Source organism: Amphibalanus amphitrite, unplaced genomic scaffold, assembly GCF_019059575.1.
Source record: "Amphibalanus amphitrite isolate SeventyFive unplaced genomic scaffold, NRLGWU_Aamphi_draft 000009F_arrow, whole genome shotgun sequence".
Classification (NCBI taxonomy): Eukaryota; Metazoa; Arthropoda; class Thecostraca; order Balanomorpha; family Balanidae; genus Amphibalanus; species Amphibalanus amphitrite.
The window spans coordinates 2128561-2149401 of NW_024881505.1; the positions used below are offsets into that span (position 1 = coordinate 2128561).

The 20841-nt window shown below is 49.1% G+C and overlaps 1 protein-coding gene across 22 annotated transcripts in view; it reads right to left on the bottom strand.

The window, feature by feature from the left end:
* The window catches only part of LOC122380571 (tensin-1-like), a 156560-nt gene that overhangs the window by 37794 nt on the left and 97925 nt on the right, over positions 1-20841 (bottom strand). For 20 of the 22 annotated variants that reach the window (XM_043363939.1, XM_043363910.1, XM_043363964.1 and 17 more), the window contains 5 exons: positions 17140-17187; positions 3478-3672; positions 2867-3063; positions 1566-1712; positions 43-252 (listed from right to left, as the gene is read on the bottom strand). In XM_043363939.1, coding sequence (XP_043219874.1) covers positions 43-252; positions 1566-1712; positions 2867-3063; positions 3478-3672; positions 17140-17187 — 797 coding nt within the window. Of the gene's footprint in view, positions 1-42; positions 253-1565; positions 1713-2866; positions 3064-3477; positions 3673-14528; positions 15779-17139; positions 17188-20841 lie in introns of those variants that run through there. The other 2 variants (XM_043364007.1, XM_043364000.1) reach the window with 2 other exon arrangements.

Below are 20841 nucleotides of genomic sequence, written 5' to 3' on the forward strand. Positions count from 1 at the left end.
GCCGAAATATCAAGCCTATCTGCCTCCGCACTCAACCCTCACCTGATGACGGTGTACTTGGCGCGGTCGTCCACCGTGTACACCCCTGACGTCCAGAGGGGCACCATTCCCTGGTACAGGCGCACGAACACCCTACATCCGCCGCCTGGCCGTAGCTGAGGCGCGCCCACCAGCACCAGGTGGTGCAGGCTCAGTGGTGCGCTGTTGATTTGGATCCGACCCGACAGCAGGCCAGCGAAGTAGTTGACGTACCTGTAGAAGGAAGGGGTGAAGTCAGAGGTGAAGTGAGACGAGTCAAATGATGCATGAGCTTTAGGACGATACATGTGTATTGTGTATCATGTGGTAGGTCAGGTGAGGACTTGTGATGAATATCTGTGAGACCTCGTGATGAGCCCGATGTTAGGTCACCTAACTCATGACATCACACCACACCCATGGCATCGCACAGGTGTGCTGTCATGAGTGGGTGTGAGGCCGATGGTCGGAATCATGCGATTGACAAACCTTGTGAGGATGATGTCAAAGGTGATGCGCAGCGTGAGGAATGTAAAGAGGTGTGGCATCAGGCATGATGTCATATCACAGATGCGCCAATATTCGTCCCATTGACGAGCTATCGAATCTGTTCAGCTACGCTTTTACCTGATCGCCGAGGCTACTAAAACTGTACCTACATATGACTGTGAGAAAGCTGCAGATCATTTGGTACATAGAATGAGCGTAATTCATGCAGTGCAGTTAACGCTCACAGGTCTGGGACATCAACAATCAACATGTCTATCATGAACGTCCTGTGATTGACAAACTGCATGGTCTATCAGATCGGAAATAAGCTTACAGAAGATAAAGGGATTGTGTACCGAACTGATGCGATTATCTAGAGTACGAGTCTCAATGGTTTATGCCGGCAAGCAATGTCAAGAGTTCCTGCCCACTTGTACAGCGTTGCATCATGGGTAACCAACCATGAACATTGACCAAGCCCGGAGAACTGCGTGCATCCGCACGTGTAACGGATAATGCACGCCACACTAGAGAAGAGGAGAGGACAGGAGAGGAGAGGACAGGAGAGGAGAGGACAGGAGAGGAGAGAAGAGGACAGGAGGATAGGTCGTGAGCGGGACTAATCATGTTGCCTCCTGGAGGCCAGCCAGAGTCTCTTTCCCTCCCCTCCCCTCCCTTCCCTCTCTCCTTTCTCATCCCCCGGGGCACGACATGGTGTCTTGTGATTGCATTAGCCTAACTGGCCCGGTAACGAGAGCAGCCAGTCGCGAACACACATAAACACCTCAGAAAACAGACAGCCAGAGCCCAGACAGCACTATACGAGTGGTGCACCTCAACGACGAATGGCAATATCTCATAGCAAATTGATTTTAAAAAATGGCTGAATTATGTTTGGTAAACAAAATATGTGAATGGAAGCATTTATACTCTCTATACAAGTCATAAGAGAAAAAGCTGGAAAAATATCTAATAGAAACAGCTAAGCTGTTTAACTGTACCATCAGCTATTTGATAGAAAAAACGCCGATGTGGAACTAAACGCAGCATACACGCACCGTTTTTGGCTCGGGTGGTCCAGCCGTCGGATCTTGTCGTCGAAGAACTTCTTCATGGCGAACCTGTCGAGCGCCTGGTCGGGACTGCAGATGTTGGAGTAGTGGATGTACGCGCTGACCACCACGCCGATCCGGTCCCAGCCGCCGCTGCACACATACATACACACAGGAGTCAGAACAGTCGAGTGAGCACGTACGCTCGTCTCAACAGCGCTTCGCTGGGCCTAATGAGACGGACGAAAGCATATTCGACAAACGAGCTTGTGGGGCAGTAAATGCTTGTGAATAACTCTTTTATCTTGAACTACGTACCGAAGTTTCATCGCTATGAATTGCCGCAAACTAAAGGCTATCTATTTTCCTTAAAACCGCGAAAAGACCATATCTGCCTTACAGTAGAAACTATAAGCACATTCAGATTCGTTGGATGCTGGGCAGTCGTTGCATTTGGCGGCATTGAATATGACTTCCGTCATCTGGCAGCTGCATCGGCATTCCATTTCCGTTATAATACCATCTCCGACGAATAAATCCCGAGAACTGTTTAGCGGTCGCGATTCGTAGAAAATTCGGCAAGAGTGACAGCCGTTTCTGGAGCTTTGGGTTGTATACTGCCCATTACGAAAATTCGGGACATTTCATCGAGCGCAGTCCGAGGCCAAAGACGTCAGACTGGAAAAGCTCATATTCATTCACTTCCGCGAACCGAAGTTTTAGCATAGTGTTAGTGGAAAATTAAAGAGAATCGGCGCGACAAGAAAACACCAACCCCAGTGCATGCTATTTTCCTTGCAGTGCGAGTTGAAAAACAAAAAGTGCTTCAGTCACACGGGTTCCCTGCCAAGAACGCACGCCGGTAATTGTTTTCCGTTGCCAGTTTTTTCGGACCAAGAAGAGATAAGACACTACAACAAAGCAGCTCGGCAAAACAAAACGGACCTCCTACTGAAGTCGCATTGTGTTCTAACATCACTTGAGTGCCAGATGAAGTGAATATCCCTGCCAAAGACGTGCTATCTGAGGTTCGATCCGAGACGGGGAATGCGATACCGGAAAAAGAAAGCTTGATCCCGCACAACAAAAAATCCCATCAAAGCCAAAACACATCGGGAAAAATAATAGACAATAGCTGCCTTTGTTCCTATAAACACTTCGTCGTTATCCGTTTTTGCTCACATTTATGCTTCAAATTATGTTTAACATATGCCGCAAGGTCAGCGTCACAACGCATTAAGCCTAAAAACTAGTACAACATCGCACTGTTCCGTGTCTGCCCAGCTACGTCGCCTTTAACTACCCACCTGTCCCTACTGCCGTCGGCGCCGCGCGAGTGCAGCACCGCCACGTTGTGGGGGTCGTCCGAGGTCCAGTTGTCGATGGATTTACAGATGGAGCAGAGCCTGTCGAGCGGCGGTGCCAGCGTCTCGGGCCAACCGAACTCGGATACTCGTCGGTTGAGCTCAGAGAGCTCCTGACGCCGCTCCGACAGGTTGAAGATCTGCCCCCGAGGTCAGAGGTCAGATGGTACTCCGGGCGGTGGTGAGAGGACGGGGACACTCGAAATATATCGTCTGATCAAGATAGTACCATCAAGGACCAAAACAATTAGTTCAAACTAATAAAAACTCGGGACTACAAAAACTATTTATTTGTTTGTAAAATTTGCATATAAACAGAGAAAATAAAGAATATAGGCACCTAAAGCGAATTGACATTTTGCGAAGAAAAGTATCGAAGAGGCTACGTGATAGATCACAGGCAGAATTAGTACAAACAATAATCATTTCTATCACTGTATGCTATAAAAAGTGACTATCAATCGTGCTCAAAGAATTATTAAACGCTATCAATTTGCGAGTTCCAAGGACAAGTGGACAGTTCTAAGATCAGCAATAAACCGTGCCGGACTCACCATGTAGTTGTGGCCGTGCTTGTTGTGCAGCATCTGCGCGACCTCCCGCAGGTTGGCGCGGTACGTGTCAGTGTCTACTCCCGGCGGGAAGCAGAGCGCCATCACGCGCTGGGTGACGAAGTTGAGCTCCATGGTGGCCGGCGGGTCAGTGCGCTCCCGAGACCTCCTCTCAGCCACCAACCTGCTCTGGGGGAGCTGGAACACGGAGAGAGGACAGAGGCGTCAGCACACGGTCATTCACAGCAGCGGGCTGGGGTGCAGCTTTATCTGGGTAAGGAGGAAACAAGATTGCTGCAGTGTATGCCTCTAAAATGACAAGCAAGATAAATTGGGCATTCGTCTCGTTCGGTCTAATTTATCGATACCTATTATAAAAAATTATATGCTCAGTTAGTAGTTTTTCAATCCCTTTGGTAATTGTTTAATTTTTATTTCTACTTTATTTACGGTATTTTGTGGAACAGTGGTGGGCAGAGCTACGTTTTCCCGTTCGCTTGACTACTTTCACATGGGGCCGAACAGCTCTAAGGGATTTTATAGCCTACAACACCGCTTCCTAAGGATTATGAAATCAAACATTCCGAAATTACATGTTCTTACAGGTTTATGCTTTTAAAAGTGACGAAAATATCTAAGTATTCTCAAGATTTGATGGTGAATTGCTGTCACGTTGCAAACATAACTAACACTAACAATAGTAATTGCTTTATATGATCAATCATTTCGATATGAACAAGTACGATACCCCAGCAGTGACACGGACAGTGATGACATGACCCCATGACTCGCTAGCCAAGCTCAACGCGCAGAAACCTCATGGACGCCCTAGTCTGACCCTGAACTCAGCAGCGGGCCCCTTTCTGAACCCACATGGACGCCACTGTGTTAGCTCGAAGCAAGTAACGGGACCATGTGCTGTGTTTACGGAAAGCTCAGCCTCCCGTGTGATATCTGTAAGTGGGGGGGGGGGGGGAGGGAGCAGGGCCTCACCAGGTGCCCGCCCCGCCCCCAACAATGACCGTGCACCCACTTTCGTTATACCTACACAGGGCAATGCACCATGCCCTGTGTTGGGCTCGGTCGGTTTGGTTTGGGGGTGCTAGCAGGGGCGGGGGTTAAGCGACGCAGGGGATGTGAGCGAAACACCTGCCTGTACGGCATATGATTGGCAAATATGTGCACAAGGGAATGCAAGCTAAGCGATAAAACTGCACCTCTGCGGCCGAGGGGCTATGTGCATTGTGCAACTAGAACTAACAGCGTAGTATGGGTTTTCGGAAAGGATGATATGATTTCCACGGGTATTTACGTCTTGTTCATGGAAAGATATATGTCAAAATGCCTTATCTCTTGATGGAAATGTGACTGAATATGCATCGTGATCTGTTCAAATAAATTGCTACTCTAACGATGCATTTGTTAATAAAATTATTTGAGGAAGAACTGTGCAAATATACAGTATGTTGGAATGGAACATTGGACGCAGCAGCCTTGGGGGTTCTGTCAGCTGTCGCCACTTTGATTGGCGGATGGGCTTATCGGAACATGGACATTGGACAGATGAAAATAATTCTTAGCACTAACTGTTTAATACATGGAGATCAGAATACGAGTCATAATACGACCTAGCATTCACTTTGAGTGAGTAATACAAAGATACACATTGCCTGATTCTCTTCCGATTCCGATTGAAAACTTCATAATGAGGAAAGTAAAGCGAACTTCTCTGCAGACGACCCGGAAATCTAGACTTAGCAAGAAACTGTCCAAACTTTCGGCGCACCGTATTCATCACAAAATGCCTTACACTATTGTCCGAGATAACCTTTGAACTCAACTCAGGCATTGAAATAATAGCATACTTGCGAGTTGCAAACAAAGCTGCCATGCGAAGACGCTGAAAACGCCCGCTCGTGAATATGTTCGGTCCGTGGATTGCTATGGTGAGGGAAGAAAATTCCAACCTGCACCAAATTTAATCAGAATGTGGCACCATGTAAATGCGATAGAATGGGCCTACCATATAGCGAGAACCAATTCCAGTTGCCACGGAGCCTGCTAAATGGTCCGCTCGTGAAATTTTGATCCCTAATTGCTATGGCCGTATTCATACAAATACCCATGGATAGACCAAATAAAGTGTGGTCGAAATACATCACGACAAAGCAGTGATTCCGGTCCGCTACAAACGCTGGGCGGTATTACAAACGCATGTACGATACCACGCCAGTCGAGGTGTCAAGTATCAATCTTGACTCACAGAAAAGCCGGCTGTTTGTCAGTATGACACAACATGCCTGGATGCCATTCACCACTAGGGGCCCCAGCTTCCTCTTCATCCGCGCCTCGCCCCAGGCCATGTGCATTGTGCAATACGGTGACATGTGCAGTGTGCACGCGGATATTGCAGAGACCGCGGATATTGACAGATGGACACTGTACATACACTATTCCGAGCATGCCATTCCCCGTTCGTATCCTACCATCATCATTCCTTGCACATTAGCGTCTAAGTGCCGATCTGTATACATCATGCCAATTTGAACTCTCCGATGAAGACATGAGCGTACCATTCCCGTCGGCATCGACTGCAGAGGTCACCTGCTGCGTGGCACGCTGGCGCTGGCTGTTTGCAGGCAGAGCGCGCGACAAACTGGCGCCATTTGTGGCGGCGCCAAACACAACGCTGATATGGCGCGCCGCCATATCGGAGCCGTGTGCCACTGCCGACCCGGTGCGGGCCGCACTAGCTGGCGGCGGAGGACGCTGGGCGATCGCCTGGTGCGTGACGCAGAATGCAGATGTTGGCAAAAGGAGAAAGGCTATTGGGGGATCCTTATTAACAGTATGATTTTGCAGCAGTTAAATTGCATTTGTTAAATCATGTCTAGAAGGTACCAATTAAAGTACTATCAACCTTCACTACAATACTCTAAAAAACAGGCTCCTGAAGTTGATCCTTGAAGGTTGTGTCGAACAGCTACATACTATATGCCAGCGTTGGTATAGCCTTTAGTCTTTGAGACAATGACCCCATCACCTTGATCTCAAGTGTAGTGTTCCTTGCACTTCTAGATAAAACGATGGATTGTGCAATGTTCAGGAGTGAAAATATTTGTTTTTGAGATATTAACAGCTAGGCTGGGATGTCTGCTTCTTCCACCAAATTGTGGCTTATGAGATCAGGCTTGATAACATGCCACCGTACCGTACGTCATGGTAACGCATTGCCATTAGCGCTAACAGGATTACTTTACCACAGACAATGTGACCAACGTACATTACGTGCATCATAGGCGGCGGAACGGGGAGGGCACCGGGGCACCGTGCCCCCTTTGATTTTGGCATTTTTTAACATAAGCCCTATGGGCGTTGCATGGAAAGAATGGGACCAAAAGTCGGCAGTGCCCCCCCCCCCCTTAACTAATTGAAGGTGTTCCGCCGCTACTGACGTGCATTACCTCATAGCCATGTCGTTTTCAAGTGAAAAACACATTACAATAGTGAGTGCATGCTCTGAAGACTTTTTTGCGTTTTTTTTTTCATTTTGATCCATGGCGAAGTTAGGGGCTCAAGGCTGCAGGCTGCAATGTGTAACTACCACAGCACACCATAAAAGTGGTGGGTAGGTATCAAATGTAGAAACAAAATACCAATAAAAAGTTAATGGACTGAAATTGCAAGTCGGGTCATTCTACTGAAGCAACGGGTATAAAACATTGCATCAATATTTCAGTGAGAGGCCAAGAAGCAATTGACCCTCGCCCGCACATGGGGGGTTGCCACCCCCCCCCCCCTCCATGTAGTCTTTCAGCTCTGCACTCAACTTTTTTAGAGCTAGAAGGCTGATTTTTCGTATAGCTGCTCTTCTATTCTTTTTTGATGTCCACTGAAAATTTCAAGTTTCTTTGATTTTTGGTTTCGGAGATATGACCTTGTTTTTCAGGTCATGTCATGACCAAAATGGCCAATTCTCAACATCTTGCGTTTGCTATGGGCCTTGTGAGCTTTTGACACCTTGATTTCGGCCTTTTTTGCCAGTCTTACCTCCCACCTATCATGGAACATGTTGTTCGACGATGTACAGGTGTCAAGGTCAGGGTCAAGGTCAACCTAGGTCATCTAAGATAATTGCGTTTTAGGCAAGCTGAATTTGCTTTTTGTGATTTTTTTTACTGCATTTTTGATAAAAGCTTCTTAGATCATGATTCCATGTAATATGGACACAAGAACAATCGGTGCACACATCAGTATACACACAGACACACACAGACATACAAACACATATAATTGACCTTGACCTAACTTGACCTGAAATGACCTCAGCAGCAAAAATCTGGTCGGGTAGTGTGACAACGAGGTTCTAGCTGGCTTGGCACCAGAAAACAGCATCGTCATCGGTATATGCTAAGCAGCGCACTTGATATCCAACGGTGACCCAAAACAGCAACATTTTTTAGTTTGACCTGACCTGGAAGGTCAATGACTGACCTGAGAAGGTAAAACTGGGTACCATTGGATTTGTCTCTTCCCAAAGAATCTTTTTGGTCTTTACCGCTAAGCTCTGTATTGTATTGTATTGTATTGTATTGTATTACCTTCATGGACAATCCACGCGGGGCGGGGCGATTACAATCCAGAGTCTGAGTCGGGCACAAACAAAAACATGCGGGGACAAGAAACACAGGCATACAGATTCAATCGCTGGACATTCGCTCTCTCTATATACAAACGGACGATTCAAGACAGCACACCGCACACGGATGTCGCACCTCCTTCCCCTGACACGGGTCATCGTCGGGCGGTCGCCATCGCCGGACAGACTGCAGCCTTGGCCGCACGGGCGAATTGGGCGGGGCGCTGTTCGATGACACCGGGAGGCAGACTGTTGAGTAGCGCCGCGGCCCGGTAGCCGAATCGTCGCTTGCCAGTCTCGAGCCGCGAGCGTGGAAGGTGGAAAAGGTGGTCCTGTCGAGTGGATCTCTCTCGCGCGTCACTGTTATTCGTGAAGATGGCAGCTAGTGCTTCGGGCTCGCCGTTGCTTATTATTTTCTGCGCAGTTACCATGGTTTTAACATCGGCCATAGCTTTCGGAGGCATCCATCCGAGTGAATCGCGGAGGCCAGAGACGTGATCGAATTTCCGGCGGCCGAATATGACCCGTGCTGCAAAGTTTAGAATTTTTTGGAGTCGGTCGAAGTTTTTCTGGGAGCCATTTCCATATACAGTGAGGCAGTACTGGACGCGCGAGATGACGAGTGCAGTCACGATCGTTTTGAGGATACCGTCTGGGAGGCAGTGTCGTGCGTGGGAGAGGCCGATCAGTACACCCATGCAGCGACGGCTCAGCTCGGCCACGTGTGCTTCCCAGGTGAGTGCGCCGTCGAATACAACACCCAGGTTTCCCACCTGCGCGCACGGCAGGAGCTCAGCGTCACGGAAAGATATTTTGAAGCGAGGCAGGTTACGTAGGTTTTGTCGGCTACCGAATACCATCAGTTGAGTTTTAGAAGCGTTGACTTTCAGGGCGTGTGCGCAGAACCATGCGTTAAGTGACTCTAGCGATGCCTCCATGCGCGAGATGAGACTCCTGATGTCGTTGCGTGGGCCGCTCACCAATATCTGGGTGTCGTCTGCGTACTGATAAGCGGTGGCGTCTCCGGCAAATAGTGAGAGGTCGTTGGAGAATATAGTGAAGAGGAGGGGACCCAAAGCCGAACCCTGGAAAACTCCTACGGTGTTTGGGAGCGGTCGAGAGGTTATCTTACGGCCAGTTTTGTCTTTCAGGGATACACTCTGCGTGTGTCCCTGAAGATAAGCGGAAAACCAGGAGGTCTCAATACCGTATATTTGGAGCTTTTTGACAAGGAGTTCATGGTCGATGACGTCAAAACATTTGCTAAGGTCTATGAGGCATAGCATTGAGATCTCACCCCTATCGGTGGCGGCAAGGATGCTATCTGTGACTGACAGCAGTGCAGTCTCAGTGGAGTGTCGGGGGCGGAATCCGTGTTGGGTAGACGAAAGAAGGTGGTTATGGGTGAGATAGTGATAGAGCTGCTGATGGATTACACGCTCGATGATTTTCATGATTACGGGAACTAGGGAGATCGGTCTGAAATTGCTGGGGTCAGATGGGCTGCCAGACTTGAAGATCGGTTGAACGATAGAGTGTTTCCAGGGGTCAGGAATGTCGGAACGGGTGATTGAGACGTTAATGATGTGTAAAATGATGTCGCCAATAGTTTGGAAGCATACTTTTAACATGCGGATGCATATACCGTCAGTGCCACGCGCGGCAGAGTTTCGCATGCTGAACACTGTGAGTCCGAGTTCCCCGAGAGTGATGGCCCTCGGCCTAAAGCTGCATGCGCCGACACGGGGTAGACGTACATTTAGATCAGTATCGTTGTTTTGGGTACTCAGTTCGGCGGCAATGCGGGGCCCGACAGAGACGAAGAAGGAGTTCAGATCGTCGGGAGATAGATCGGGCTGAATATTTGGACCATCTTTCTTTCCAACGATCACTGATTTGATGCTTTGCCAGACTTTGTTTACCCCACGCTCGCTGATCTCGTTTTGGAGGACGTGACGGCGGTCTCGGCGTAAGGCGGCGCGGACGGAGCGGTTAAGAGCCTTATACTCGGGAGACTCGCGGCCTAGCCGACGTAACGCGGAGCGACGCCTGGACATAATGTCGCGGGTGGCGGCAGATACAGGGGGCGCTGTAGGATTTCTTATCAGCACATTTTTGAGGGGGGCATGGTCGTCGAAGACAGGTAGAAAGTTATCTAAAAAGACCTGCCACTTGTCAGCAACAGACGTCGAGTTATAAACTTCCTGCCAATCGACACTCAGCAGCTCTTGGTTGATAGAGTGAACGTCCACTTGGTTAAGTGATCTAGATTGGATGACAGTTGGTTTTAGGCGCTGCTTAGGCACGTCGACGGTCACGTGGATGAGTTTGTGTGGGCTGAAATGGCAATGGACTACGCTATAAGAACGCACAAATTTTCGGTTTTGTACAATACACACGTCCAAGAGAGAACCGGTAGTGAATGTTGATGTTGTCACTAGTTGATCCAGGGAGTAGTCAGAGAGGAACTCGCTGATGTGTTGACGGGCGGGAGAGCTAGCGCTCTTTAACAAGTCACAATTCAGATCGCCGCATATAACAAACGGGACGTTGGGGTGGTCGATAAGGACACGCTGAAGCTGGGTTTCCAAGTCTGTAAAATCCGCACGCAGTGCGGTCGCGGAATAACGCGGCGGTCGGTACACCGAGCAGACAATCAGATTGCGATTTTTTGGTAATTTCAACAATGCCCACTGCGATTCCAGAAGACTGTCCGGGCACTGCGAGCTTGGTGCAACAGGAACGAAATGGCGCGGGGGTGGCAACCCCCCCCCCCCCCATATGCGTTCTAGGATGGGAAAATGGCATGTGCGGGCGAGGGTTAAACTACAAATAAGTCATTGAACGTCACGCAAAACAAATTCCGATTGAGCCCGGCATTATACTCCCGTCATGAGTTGGTTGCTATCATCACAAACCAAAAACATGAGGTTAGTCAAAATATCGTGTGCACTTCTCACAAAGAGGAAAACCACTTTGACGATCGGTAAGTCTACTCCATACAGAGCTGGTTTTCCTTTTCGTTGCAGTTAAATGACTTCACAATCATTCATCTGCCGGTTATTAAAAGCGTTCTGTAGTGCCGTAAATAGCTCAACAGTCTCTGAGAAAAACTCAGCAGTCTCCTGAGAAGGAATGTGTGGTGTATGAGCTGCGTGCATGACTGGTAAACGGTCATCGGTGCGTTTCTGGCGTCATGCTGACAGAGTTGAGCGCTCCGGTCACGACCGAGTCCAACTCAATAATGCCGAACGCCCAGCGGTCACGGCAGAATCTGAATGAAACACTCGAGGGCCGGCTGCCACGTCAGGTTTTCAATGCGTGGTCGGCATGGGCTCAATGGAATGAACTGAATGAACCGTTCTTTAGCGGAAAGTAGCGCCTCTGGAAAAAAATTACGAACCTAGAACGCCTAGGGGGGGGGGGGGTGTATCAACCCCCCCCTGAGGTTTTTTCGAAGTGCACGCTAAACGGCTTGTCGTAGCGGGCTGAAATTTTCAATACCCTCTGGGGCAGCCTTTGCGCATCTTTTGCCGAAAAAATATTGATCGGGTCATGTCAGGTCACGGAGTTATGACGTCATAAGAGGTACAGCCTCCGGCCGACAGTTACCAAACGTGTGCGCCGAATCCCTAGGTTTTCTGCCGGTGATACCCACATTGTTTGATGGATCATGATGAAACTTCCCATGCATGTTAAGGCAAGCATTGGCTATCGTGTGGTGTAAGAAAATTGACCGGGTCAGGTCAGGTCACGGAGCTATGACGTCACAAGAGGAACAGCGTCCGGTACTATTTTTGAAAAGCGCCCGAACCACTATTTTGCTAATTCTTGTCACCTCAATGGGAATATGCAGCAATATTAGCTTCTATAGGGAGCAAATGGGCCTCCCAAATCCAAAAATACAATCAGATTTCAAAAATTTAAATTTTGATTTTTCGAATTTCTGCCGACGACTGTGACCTTGCCGACTTCCGGCGCTCCCAACGCGCCATTTTTAGAGCTAGGGAAACGAAATACATACCAAACGATAGAGAATTGATCAAGGAACACGATAGTGAAGGTTTCAAGTCGATATCTCCCACCGTTTTGCCGCAATCGCCGCGGAAAGTTGAAAAAGTTTGATTTTTTCGGAAAATTTGACCTTTGACCGGTCATAAGTAGGTCAAATGTTGACCTAGGACCAAAAAATATACCACCAATCGCGAGACCTCGTTGAGAGCAATCCGTTGGTTTTTTCCGCTAAGCTCTACGACCTTCCGTTTCGAAACGCCAGGGGGGGTCGTAACAACCCCCCCCCCCCTGGTCGTTCGTGTTATGAGAAATGGCCTGGTCGTGCGAGGGTTAATTGTTAAGCCAGTTGTCTTAAAGTAAGCACTTTAATTAAAATATTGCAATATCAAGATGTGTTTTCAAATGTGGATGAGTTGTATTTTTCCCAATAGATGAACAACATTTCAAATATTTCTGGACTGGACGTCTACGACAATACATTTACGGCGAAACATAACAGTCTCATTCCCAAACGACTTTGTGAATTTCCTTCACATCAATTCAGTTAGACACGAAATGAAAGGTCAATCTGATTTCAGAAGCAAAAGCAGCAGACTTATTCTGTTAATTTCTGCCGCTTCTGTTAATTTTGTCGTAAGTGCGGAAACATTTTTTATCGACTCGTGCAGGCATTACAAGATTAACACGCGCAGTGGAAGGGGGGGCGGATTTCGCCCACCCCTCCTGTTTTTCGCCAATAACTCGCGCCGCAAGTATAATATCAATGTGAAATTTCGGCAACCTGTCCAGAATTGAATTGCGGATCTTCTCGTGCAAGAAGTAAGAAAATCGGTTCACAACTTTTCTAGTAATAGCGGTGTAAAGTCAAACATCGTGCCGCCGCGGAGGCGCGGCGGCGCGGCGGCCGGCGCTAGCCGTTACGCGCCGCCTGAATTGTAGACTGTGCCGGGGCGGGACGGTTCCGTCTTTACATCGCGCTCCTTACCGCTGATTATATTAGATTCGCGTCAAATTCGGTGAGAAGACTGAGAAATGTACGGGCAATCATATGGTCAAAGAATTTTGAAAATCGGCCGGTAACAACTTGAGTTATGAGTGTGTAAACACAAAATTGTGATTGCCGCGTTTCCCGCGTCGGCCGATGCCACTTCAGCCGGCGACATCTTATCCTTAGTAGGCTTCTAACTGCCATGTTTATTGTTGGATTATCTAGAAATTCACCATACATACTCACAAATGTTTGCTCTTTCGTATAGTGAAAGATTTAAAAAAATCGGCCGGTAACTTTTTGAGTTATCGGCGTGTAAACGCAAAAAAGTCGCTAATATGGCAGATTTGACCACATTTGACCTCATTTGACCTTGAAGATATTGACCTAGGGTCATGAAATTCACACACAACAGAGTTCCCCATGGCCCCCACCTACCCTCCAAATTTCGTCTTTCTAGCTCCAGTGGGAGCTGAGATCTTAGAGGGGGGCGACATCCGCCCCCCCCCCTTCCACTGGGCGTAGTACTCGCAACCCTTCCACTGCGCGTGTTAAACGACGCATAGCGCATACTGGTAACTGTGCGGTAATCTCCAAGACCTTGACGACGACCAAGTCACGACGGAATCAGCTTCCAACATTAGTCAGGGAGCTTTAGGAGCATTTATTGCCACAATCTTTCATGCAGCTGTCAATGAGACCGTTTGAGCTTTTGAGCGGGTGAGACGCCATTTGACTAATGCAAGGAGTGATTGCATTAGTGAACACTGTCGCCGCTACACCCTTTTAGGCATGAAAAAAACAGCGGGTGAGATTAAGCTGAACGTAACCCTGTACCTATCCCTGCCGATAATCGGGCAACCTTTTGTCTAATTATCAACACAACATATCGGAACGATCATCAGCTCAGTGTCTGATCAATGTTTAGCTGCTCACCCGTCACCGTGATGCTACGCAGTACGCAGCGCTTTTGCCGATAAATTAACAGTAAGCTTTGTACTTTAACTGACAACCAAATTCCTGCCCTATCAAAACCAGCTCTGAACCATACTGATGTTTCACTAAGAAGTAACATTCTGCTCTGATAGACGTTCTTTTGAAATAAAATCGTATGCCCCGATGCCCAAATGCAGTATCTTTGACACACATGTGCCAAGATCGATGCACCCATGTATGCACATGGCAGAACGGAGCAAAAATAGCACAGCATTGTCCCCTGAATGGAAAACGGTAGTCGCCGTGTGCGGTAATGGCGCCACACGTCTCACGCAACGGTGGCTGCACGTAAAAGGGAATTTTCCTGATGCGACACACCATGAACGACATGAACGACAGGTAATGAATGACGACATCCTCGTACTAAGTACTCTGCAGCCTGCAGCCTGTTGTGAATGAAATTTCCCGAAAACTTACCGCTAAAAGGAAGTTTCCAATGAAATGCCACGGGGTTGTGTTGGCAGCACTGGTCCACAGAAGTAATTCGAATGTTGCTATTGCAGATGTCCCTAGCCCGCTTTCAGTTCGCTTTAATTAATTCACACATATGGCCATAAATTGGAAGTTATGCTGACGCAACGAACACGGTTCAGTTTCTCACTCCACACAGTGTTGTCAAGCGCTTCACTGCCTTCATTTGGAACGCTTTCGATCAGCAGTGCGTCTTTCACTTTGATCGCTCAACTTAGCGAATGCTCGTAAAGCTGATCACTGAGCATACGGCCAAATCACGTATAGATTAGCTAATCGAGCCCGTCACTAACACCTATTTCTCATTATGCACACTCCCTGTCTTCTGACCCGTAACCCGGCTTTCAGTTCTCCCCACACAGTCCTGGCTGTCAACCGACACTGGGGACTCCACGGGCGACCTGACTACACTGGCCCACATCGACCTAAGCTGGGGGCAGCGCCATCCGGCCGCCGGCACCCGGCCGCCAGCCGCACTCTGATTAGATAGCAGAATTGATCTGGTGGATACGGGCCCGCGAAGCTGATTCGTGAGCACCCACCGGCTGTCGCGCGGCGCGGCCGTAGTCGCACGGCGACTGTCGCGCGGCAGCGGCGACTATCGCCCAGCACGGCGAAACTGTCGCCCAGCGCGGCGGAACTGTCGCGCAGCGACTGTCGCCCAGCGATTGCCGCGCAGCGCGGCGACTGTCGCACGGTGGCAGTCGCCCAGCGATTGTCGCGTAACGCGGCGACTGACTGTCGCTCAACGGTAGAGCCCAGCACGGTGGCAGTCGCCCAGCGATTGTCACACGCCGCACCTCTAAAGCGTCACCGCATCGCCTGTTGCGACGAAGACATACCGGTCGTCGTTGACTTCATCACACTTTCCAGAGGAGGGTCTTCATGTGTGGCTTTCCGTTAGTGAGAAACGCAGGTGGCTTGCACTGCCCATGCTCACTCACTATACCTATTATATCGGCAAACTTTTGAGAACCATCATCACATTCGCCGCATTGTTTCCCCTGTCCTTGCTATGGACACCTCGCGTGCTGTCCAGGAAATTATCACACGGCTGCACACGCGACACTCACTGCACGGAGTATTGAGCCTCACGTCACCCCTGAACACCCGAACACAGACACAGGTGCGCTCCTGTCGTCGCCACTGCACCGCGCGCTGGCCGCTCGCTGCAGCACGCGGTCCGCGGTTGCACTGGCGCGCCGCCTGGTCCGGGCCGCCGCTAACCCGTCCCCAGATGGACACTGCAGCGGTCAGCGCCGCCAGCGCCGCCACTGGACCGCCGGTATGCGGCGGCACCTCGCTCTCAGCTACCGGGGCAGTTAGCGCCGCCGCCGCTCACGTCACGACGCTACCGACCCCGGAGTTTATCGTGATCGCGCGCGATCGGGTCTGTCACTGCGGTGCCGAGATCCTCCTGGCTAGTCGCCTGTTCCGCCCTCAGCGAACCCGGGCATTCAGTCATGTCAGAGACGAGAACTGTTTTGACACGAACCAATCGACGTCAGCGAATGGACGTCAGCAGGCGTGCCAGGTGAGCGAGAGCTTCTAAACGATAGAGCGCGAGGGCTGAGCCAGCAGGAAGCTCAGAGGCTGCTCCAGCTCATGAGGTTATGGAAAGGAACGTTTTGGAGGAGCACATCAAATATTGCCCGTAGAGGCATTGCAACATTTTTTTCTGGGAGAGCTTTCGCGAGAGGTTCTGGCGTGATAACACCACGCTGGTTTCGTTTCAACTCGCCCAAATACTCGGTGTTATCCCCAGATTACTGCAACAGCTGACCTGAATAATGCATCAGTGTCGGAGTGAGGTGGACGGCACGCGACTGTCCGGCTCTGCTCCCCTCCCTCCATCTGATCTCCGGTGCGGAGGCCGGCGAACCGGCCCGGCCAGGCCTCTCGACGACAAATGTCTGCTGTCGGCCACCATCACCGCTACGGTAAGGCACGCGACGCGGCCCGCCCGCCTGGAGACGGCTGCCACCGGGAGCGGTCACCGCGGCGTGCAATGGTCATGGTGGCGGTCTGTCCGGTCGCTGACGGGTGCAGTGCGGACCGTCAGCGGCGGACCGTCAGCGGCGGACGGTCAGCGGTCAGCGGCGGACGGTCTGTCAGCGCGCGGCTCGGCGCGGCGCGGTGGCCGGCCGCCAAGACACGCGCGCGGAGACCGCTCCGCCGCTCGCTCGGCTGGGACGGGGCGCTATCGACGGCTGCTGAGCGGCATTCCTGAGCCGAATAGCTGCCGCGTTAGCACCGCTGCATGCCGGATTACGGCGGAACCGGGCGTGTACGGAGCCTATTGGCGATCATGGTAGTAGAGGCGTACTCTACGCCATCGTGCACCGGTTAGAGGGTTTAGCGGTCACGTCGAGTTGGTTCAACAGTGCAATGAAATAAAAGTGCTCCGCAATGGAAAAGAATGGCGATTGGTGGTGGCACTAAACACAGAAATGCTTACTAAATCAGAATAAATGTGCATGAAAGTCGTTCTTAACCAGCAACGAGCACGGAGCAGCCAGAGGGCTACTGGTTACCTGAATGAAGCCCCCGTACTCACCGGTTTAGTTGGTGGCTGCCGGGGCTTTGCTACAGGTTCATTCTGAAGCTGGAACAAAACAAAAACACGAGGTGTTAGATAGTTGTGGCCAATGGCCGGCTAGCGGTCGCGTTATAGCAAGGAAACATTATACATACACACGACAAAACAATCACAACAAAGCGGAAACCCGCAACCCTAATCGGGCATGGTGACGGGCTCAGAAAACACTGCCGTTTGGACGTTTTATATCTAGCCAGTCAAGTGGAGGCACACATTTCTGAGCGACTCATTTCTGTTGCAGACAACGACCAGTCAAAATACGACCCACTCGGAGCTGCGTGGGGCTCCGTATTGATCTGATCTGGATAGTCGGGGCACATTACCAGAACAACAGAGAAAGAGCGCTGGACAAGGTTAGCGCAAAAGGCGAAAGCGTAAAGCAGAAACCGCATATAAAGAGCAGGAGTTAGAAATGTTAGGCGCACGGATGTGTGTTGCTTCAGCGTGTAATCAACAGAAGGGCACGGAGTTTTCTTCATCATGGTTTAGCATAGGGCGGCAAGGGGAACACGCGGAAGCATCTTTAATTAAAAGGAAACCCTTAAGTAAAAAAGCGCAAGACATGCGTGAAGCCAAAAGTACACAATGGAATACCATCACAAAACCTTGCGCACCACATATTGCATAGGCTCAGAGCAGGCATAGCTCGGCGCCTACCTAGCTCATTTAAAATAGATCCCTGTCGATGCAGAACTGCAGCGGCGTCGCCAGACGCCTGCCCTATAGGTATGTGACAGGCCGGTGACATTTCGCCAATACAGAGACAGACTGCCGCGGTAAAACTCGGTCAGGCACAACAGCCCAGGCGAGACCGGCGCCACCCTCTCGGCCCTGAGCTGGCCGAGCCGGGTCTCTGAGCAGCTGTAACTGGTCAGGACGCTGAGCAGTTTGGAACTGACTGGGCCCCTCGGTGTGAGTTCCGAGGAACCGACCCCTCGCTGCCGACCCTCGCCGACTGACCGGCGCCGCCACCAGCGTGTCGGCAGGGTTGGGGGATCGATTTTGGCCAGGTCGGCCCGGAAGCCGCACACTGGAGGTGGCGCGGAGACCCTTCAGGGGCCGCTGATGCTTGACCATGCTTGGTAGGTACGGTTATAAAGTAGGTATATAAGGCAATGTGCAAGTGTTCAATGCATAGACCAGCCTGAACTTTATATTCGGTAGTCGGTACCATAATTATCGTCTAAGCATTGACACCGTTTTGTAGAGACAGAATAAAGCAAATAAGCAAATAAAAAATTAGGTATCTGTGAAGCGTATAAACAAGAACATGAGTGGAATTCAACCAATGGCCCATTGAAAGCCATTATATCACAAGCTGGCTCTATCGTAATCGAGTATCGTTTGAGGAAACTTGGTCTACTAACCCAGGGCCCGGGTCGAGCCGCTAACCGATAAAGAAGACAAACATCCCTTTTTAAACTTCCTTTCAGTCATGACGACTGGGACTAAAGCTCGTTAAAGACCGTAGTCAAACGCTAAAGCTCTGATAAGGCCGCGTTTACACCAAGGGCAGGCCAAAAGCTTTGGAGGGAAATAAAAGTTCGCCCGAAATGTAAGCGTAGGGACGGTCAAGTTTGGCCATTCAGCTGGACTGTGGTAATCTTTCGAGCAGATATAACCAGCAGACTGACATAACAGACTTGAGATTCCAGTGTAAGTCAGCATGATCACTGTTGAATGCTGGTGAAAGTAGATAAACGACGCATGTCTTTTGTAACTCATGTTATAAAATCAAGTCAATAATCTAGGTATGTATACTTAGTATCCAATGCCAGGCTTTGCAAAATGCAAATGATTTCAATGATCAGTCCAGTTTTATAGCCTTGGATGTCTCTAATTATGGCCCAGCAGCCTCTCAGCTCACGTTCCCACTTCACAAAATGTCAGCTAGATGATTATCTTTTCTCTGCGGAAATGAAATCGAAAGACAAAGAGATAAGACATCTGTCAAAAGAGCTCATACCAACTGGCGTTTGGACGGAATCGAGCTAGCGTTGAACTTTTAGTGCTAGCCATTTAGTCGGTAAGGGCCGTGGCAGACTCGCGGCAGCTGCAAGCAACGAACTATCCCGGAGCCAAATCAACTCCCTAGGCTACCCATCCGCATAGATTAAAGGGACCATCCCACCTTAACATTAGTTTTGAGTTGAGATAGCCAAGTTTGCGGCCAGGCTCAGAAACCACCATTTATCCTGGTCGCAACCCCCGCAGCTTTATGGTGTTCAAGAAATTTCTTCCCTTTACTTGCAGGGTGGGACCAGCTTAGTCCCTATCTCTTAACCATTAGCGGTTTTTTGATGACGTCAGCAGTCATTTCAACGCCCGCCATTCCTTGAACCCGAGTTTTGCTGACCTTGAGCTCCCTTGTTTATCAACGTGAAATCCGTCGTCGGCGCTGAGAAAGCCTATTGCTTTTCATTTTAATTTGAATATTAGAAGATACCCACCACTGGAACTTGGACTGATATTATACCAAGGCCGAAGATGATCAAGCTGCCTGCTATATCTGGAGCTTGGTGTTCAACTTCAACATTGAATAAAAAACAAAATATCAATTATCAAAGCAAACTGGATATGGTACTGCAAGTTAAAGTCCAAAGAAATTTGAAGAGCTGACAATTGACATTAATTCTTTTCCTGCAAGGTTTCCATATGGAGATCACAGTCACACCATGAAGAAATATTTTTGATGTTAACAGTTGAAAGGGGATTTATCTTCCAGTTTTGACGAAAGACGCTGCTGACTGTCTTTGGAAAAGGATGTTGGCATGAGGTGCAATTATGCTTGTGAAGTGGTTATAACTGGTCTTTTCACAGTATTAAATTAAATGTGCCATTGCAGCCAAGTGTGTTATCATGTAAGGTAAAATCAAAACTACAATGTTGGTTTTACGAGCATTGAGAAGGCTGGTAGGTAACACCTGCCTGTGCTCGTAAATCATGCTGCCAGAGTATTCTAAATTAATTTTATCATACACTTTTGTTGTCCAGAATGGTTGCACTATTGCTTGGTATCATATTATTCCATGTAAATATGGTAGTGTAAAGTCCGACCAACATGTTACCAGATTTGAAGCTGTTACGTTACCTAAGTACCTGTTTTTTACTGGCGTGGTGAATGTCACCTGGATTTTGTTTTGAGGTGCAGACCTAGTAACTCTGACTACATGGGTTTGAAGCTATTATCTATTCTGTTTTTACTGGCCTGGTGAATGGCGACTGATGTTGTCCGTGGATGGCACTGAAACAAATTTTGAGTGTTTTGTACAGTGTTTTAATACAATGCTGAGGGGTGAAAGTTGTCTTGTTTAGAGTGGTGAAAGTTCAGGATATGCCAGCCACCATGGTGGGTCAGAGTTAAATGTGTTGCAGTCAGTTCGGCTTCGGCAAGCACACGGATGGGCATACGCATCAAGACCTGCTCTGCCATACTTTCAGCCAATTTTACCTAGGTAAGTCTTTTCTTTTTTCTGCCAAAAGCTATGACATTGTGAATTTCAGCACTGTGGCCTGTGTGTAGCTTTCAGGAAAGCAATTCTAAATAAAGCTCTGATAAAGTGCAAAATCAGCAATGCAGCCCTCTATTACATTTTCTACAACATCTTACTTGTTCCTTGCATGGAGAGAAAAATGCAATGTTATGAATTCGTTTATTCA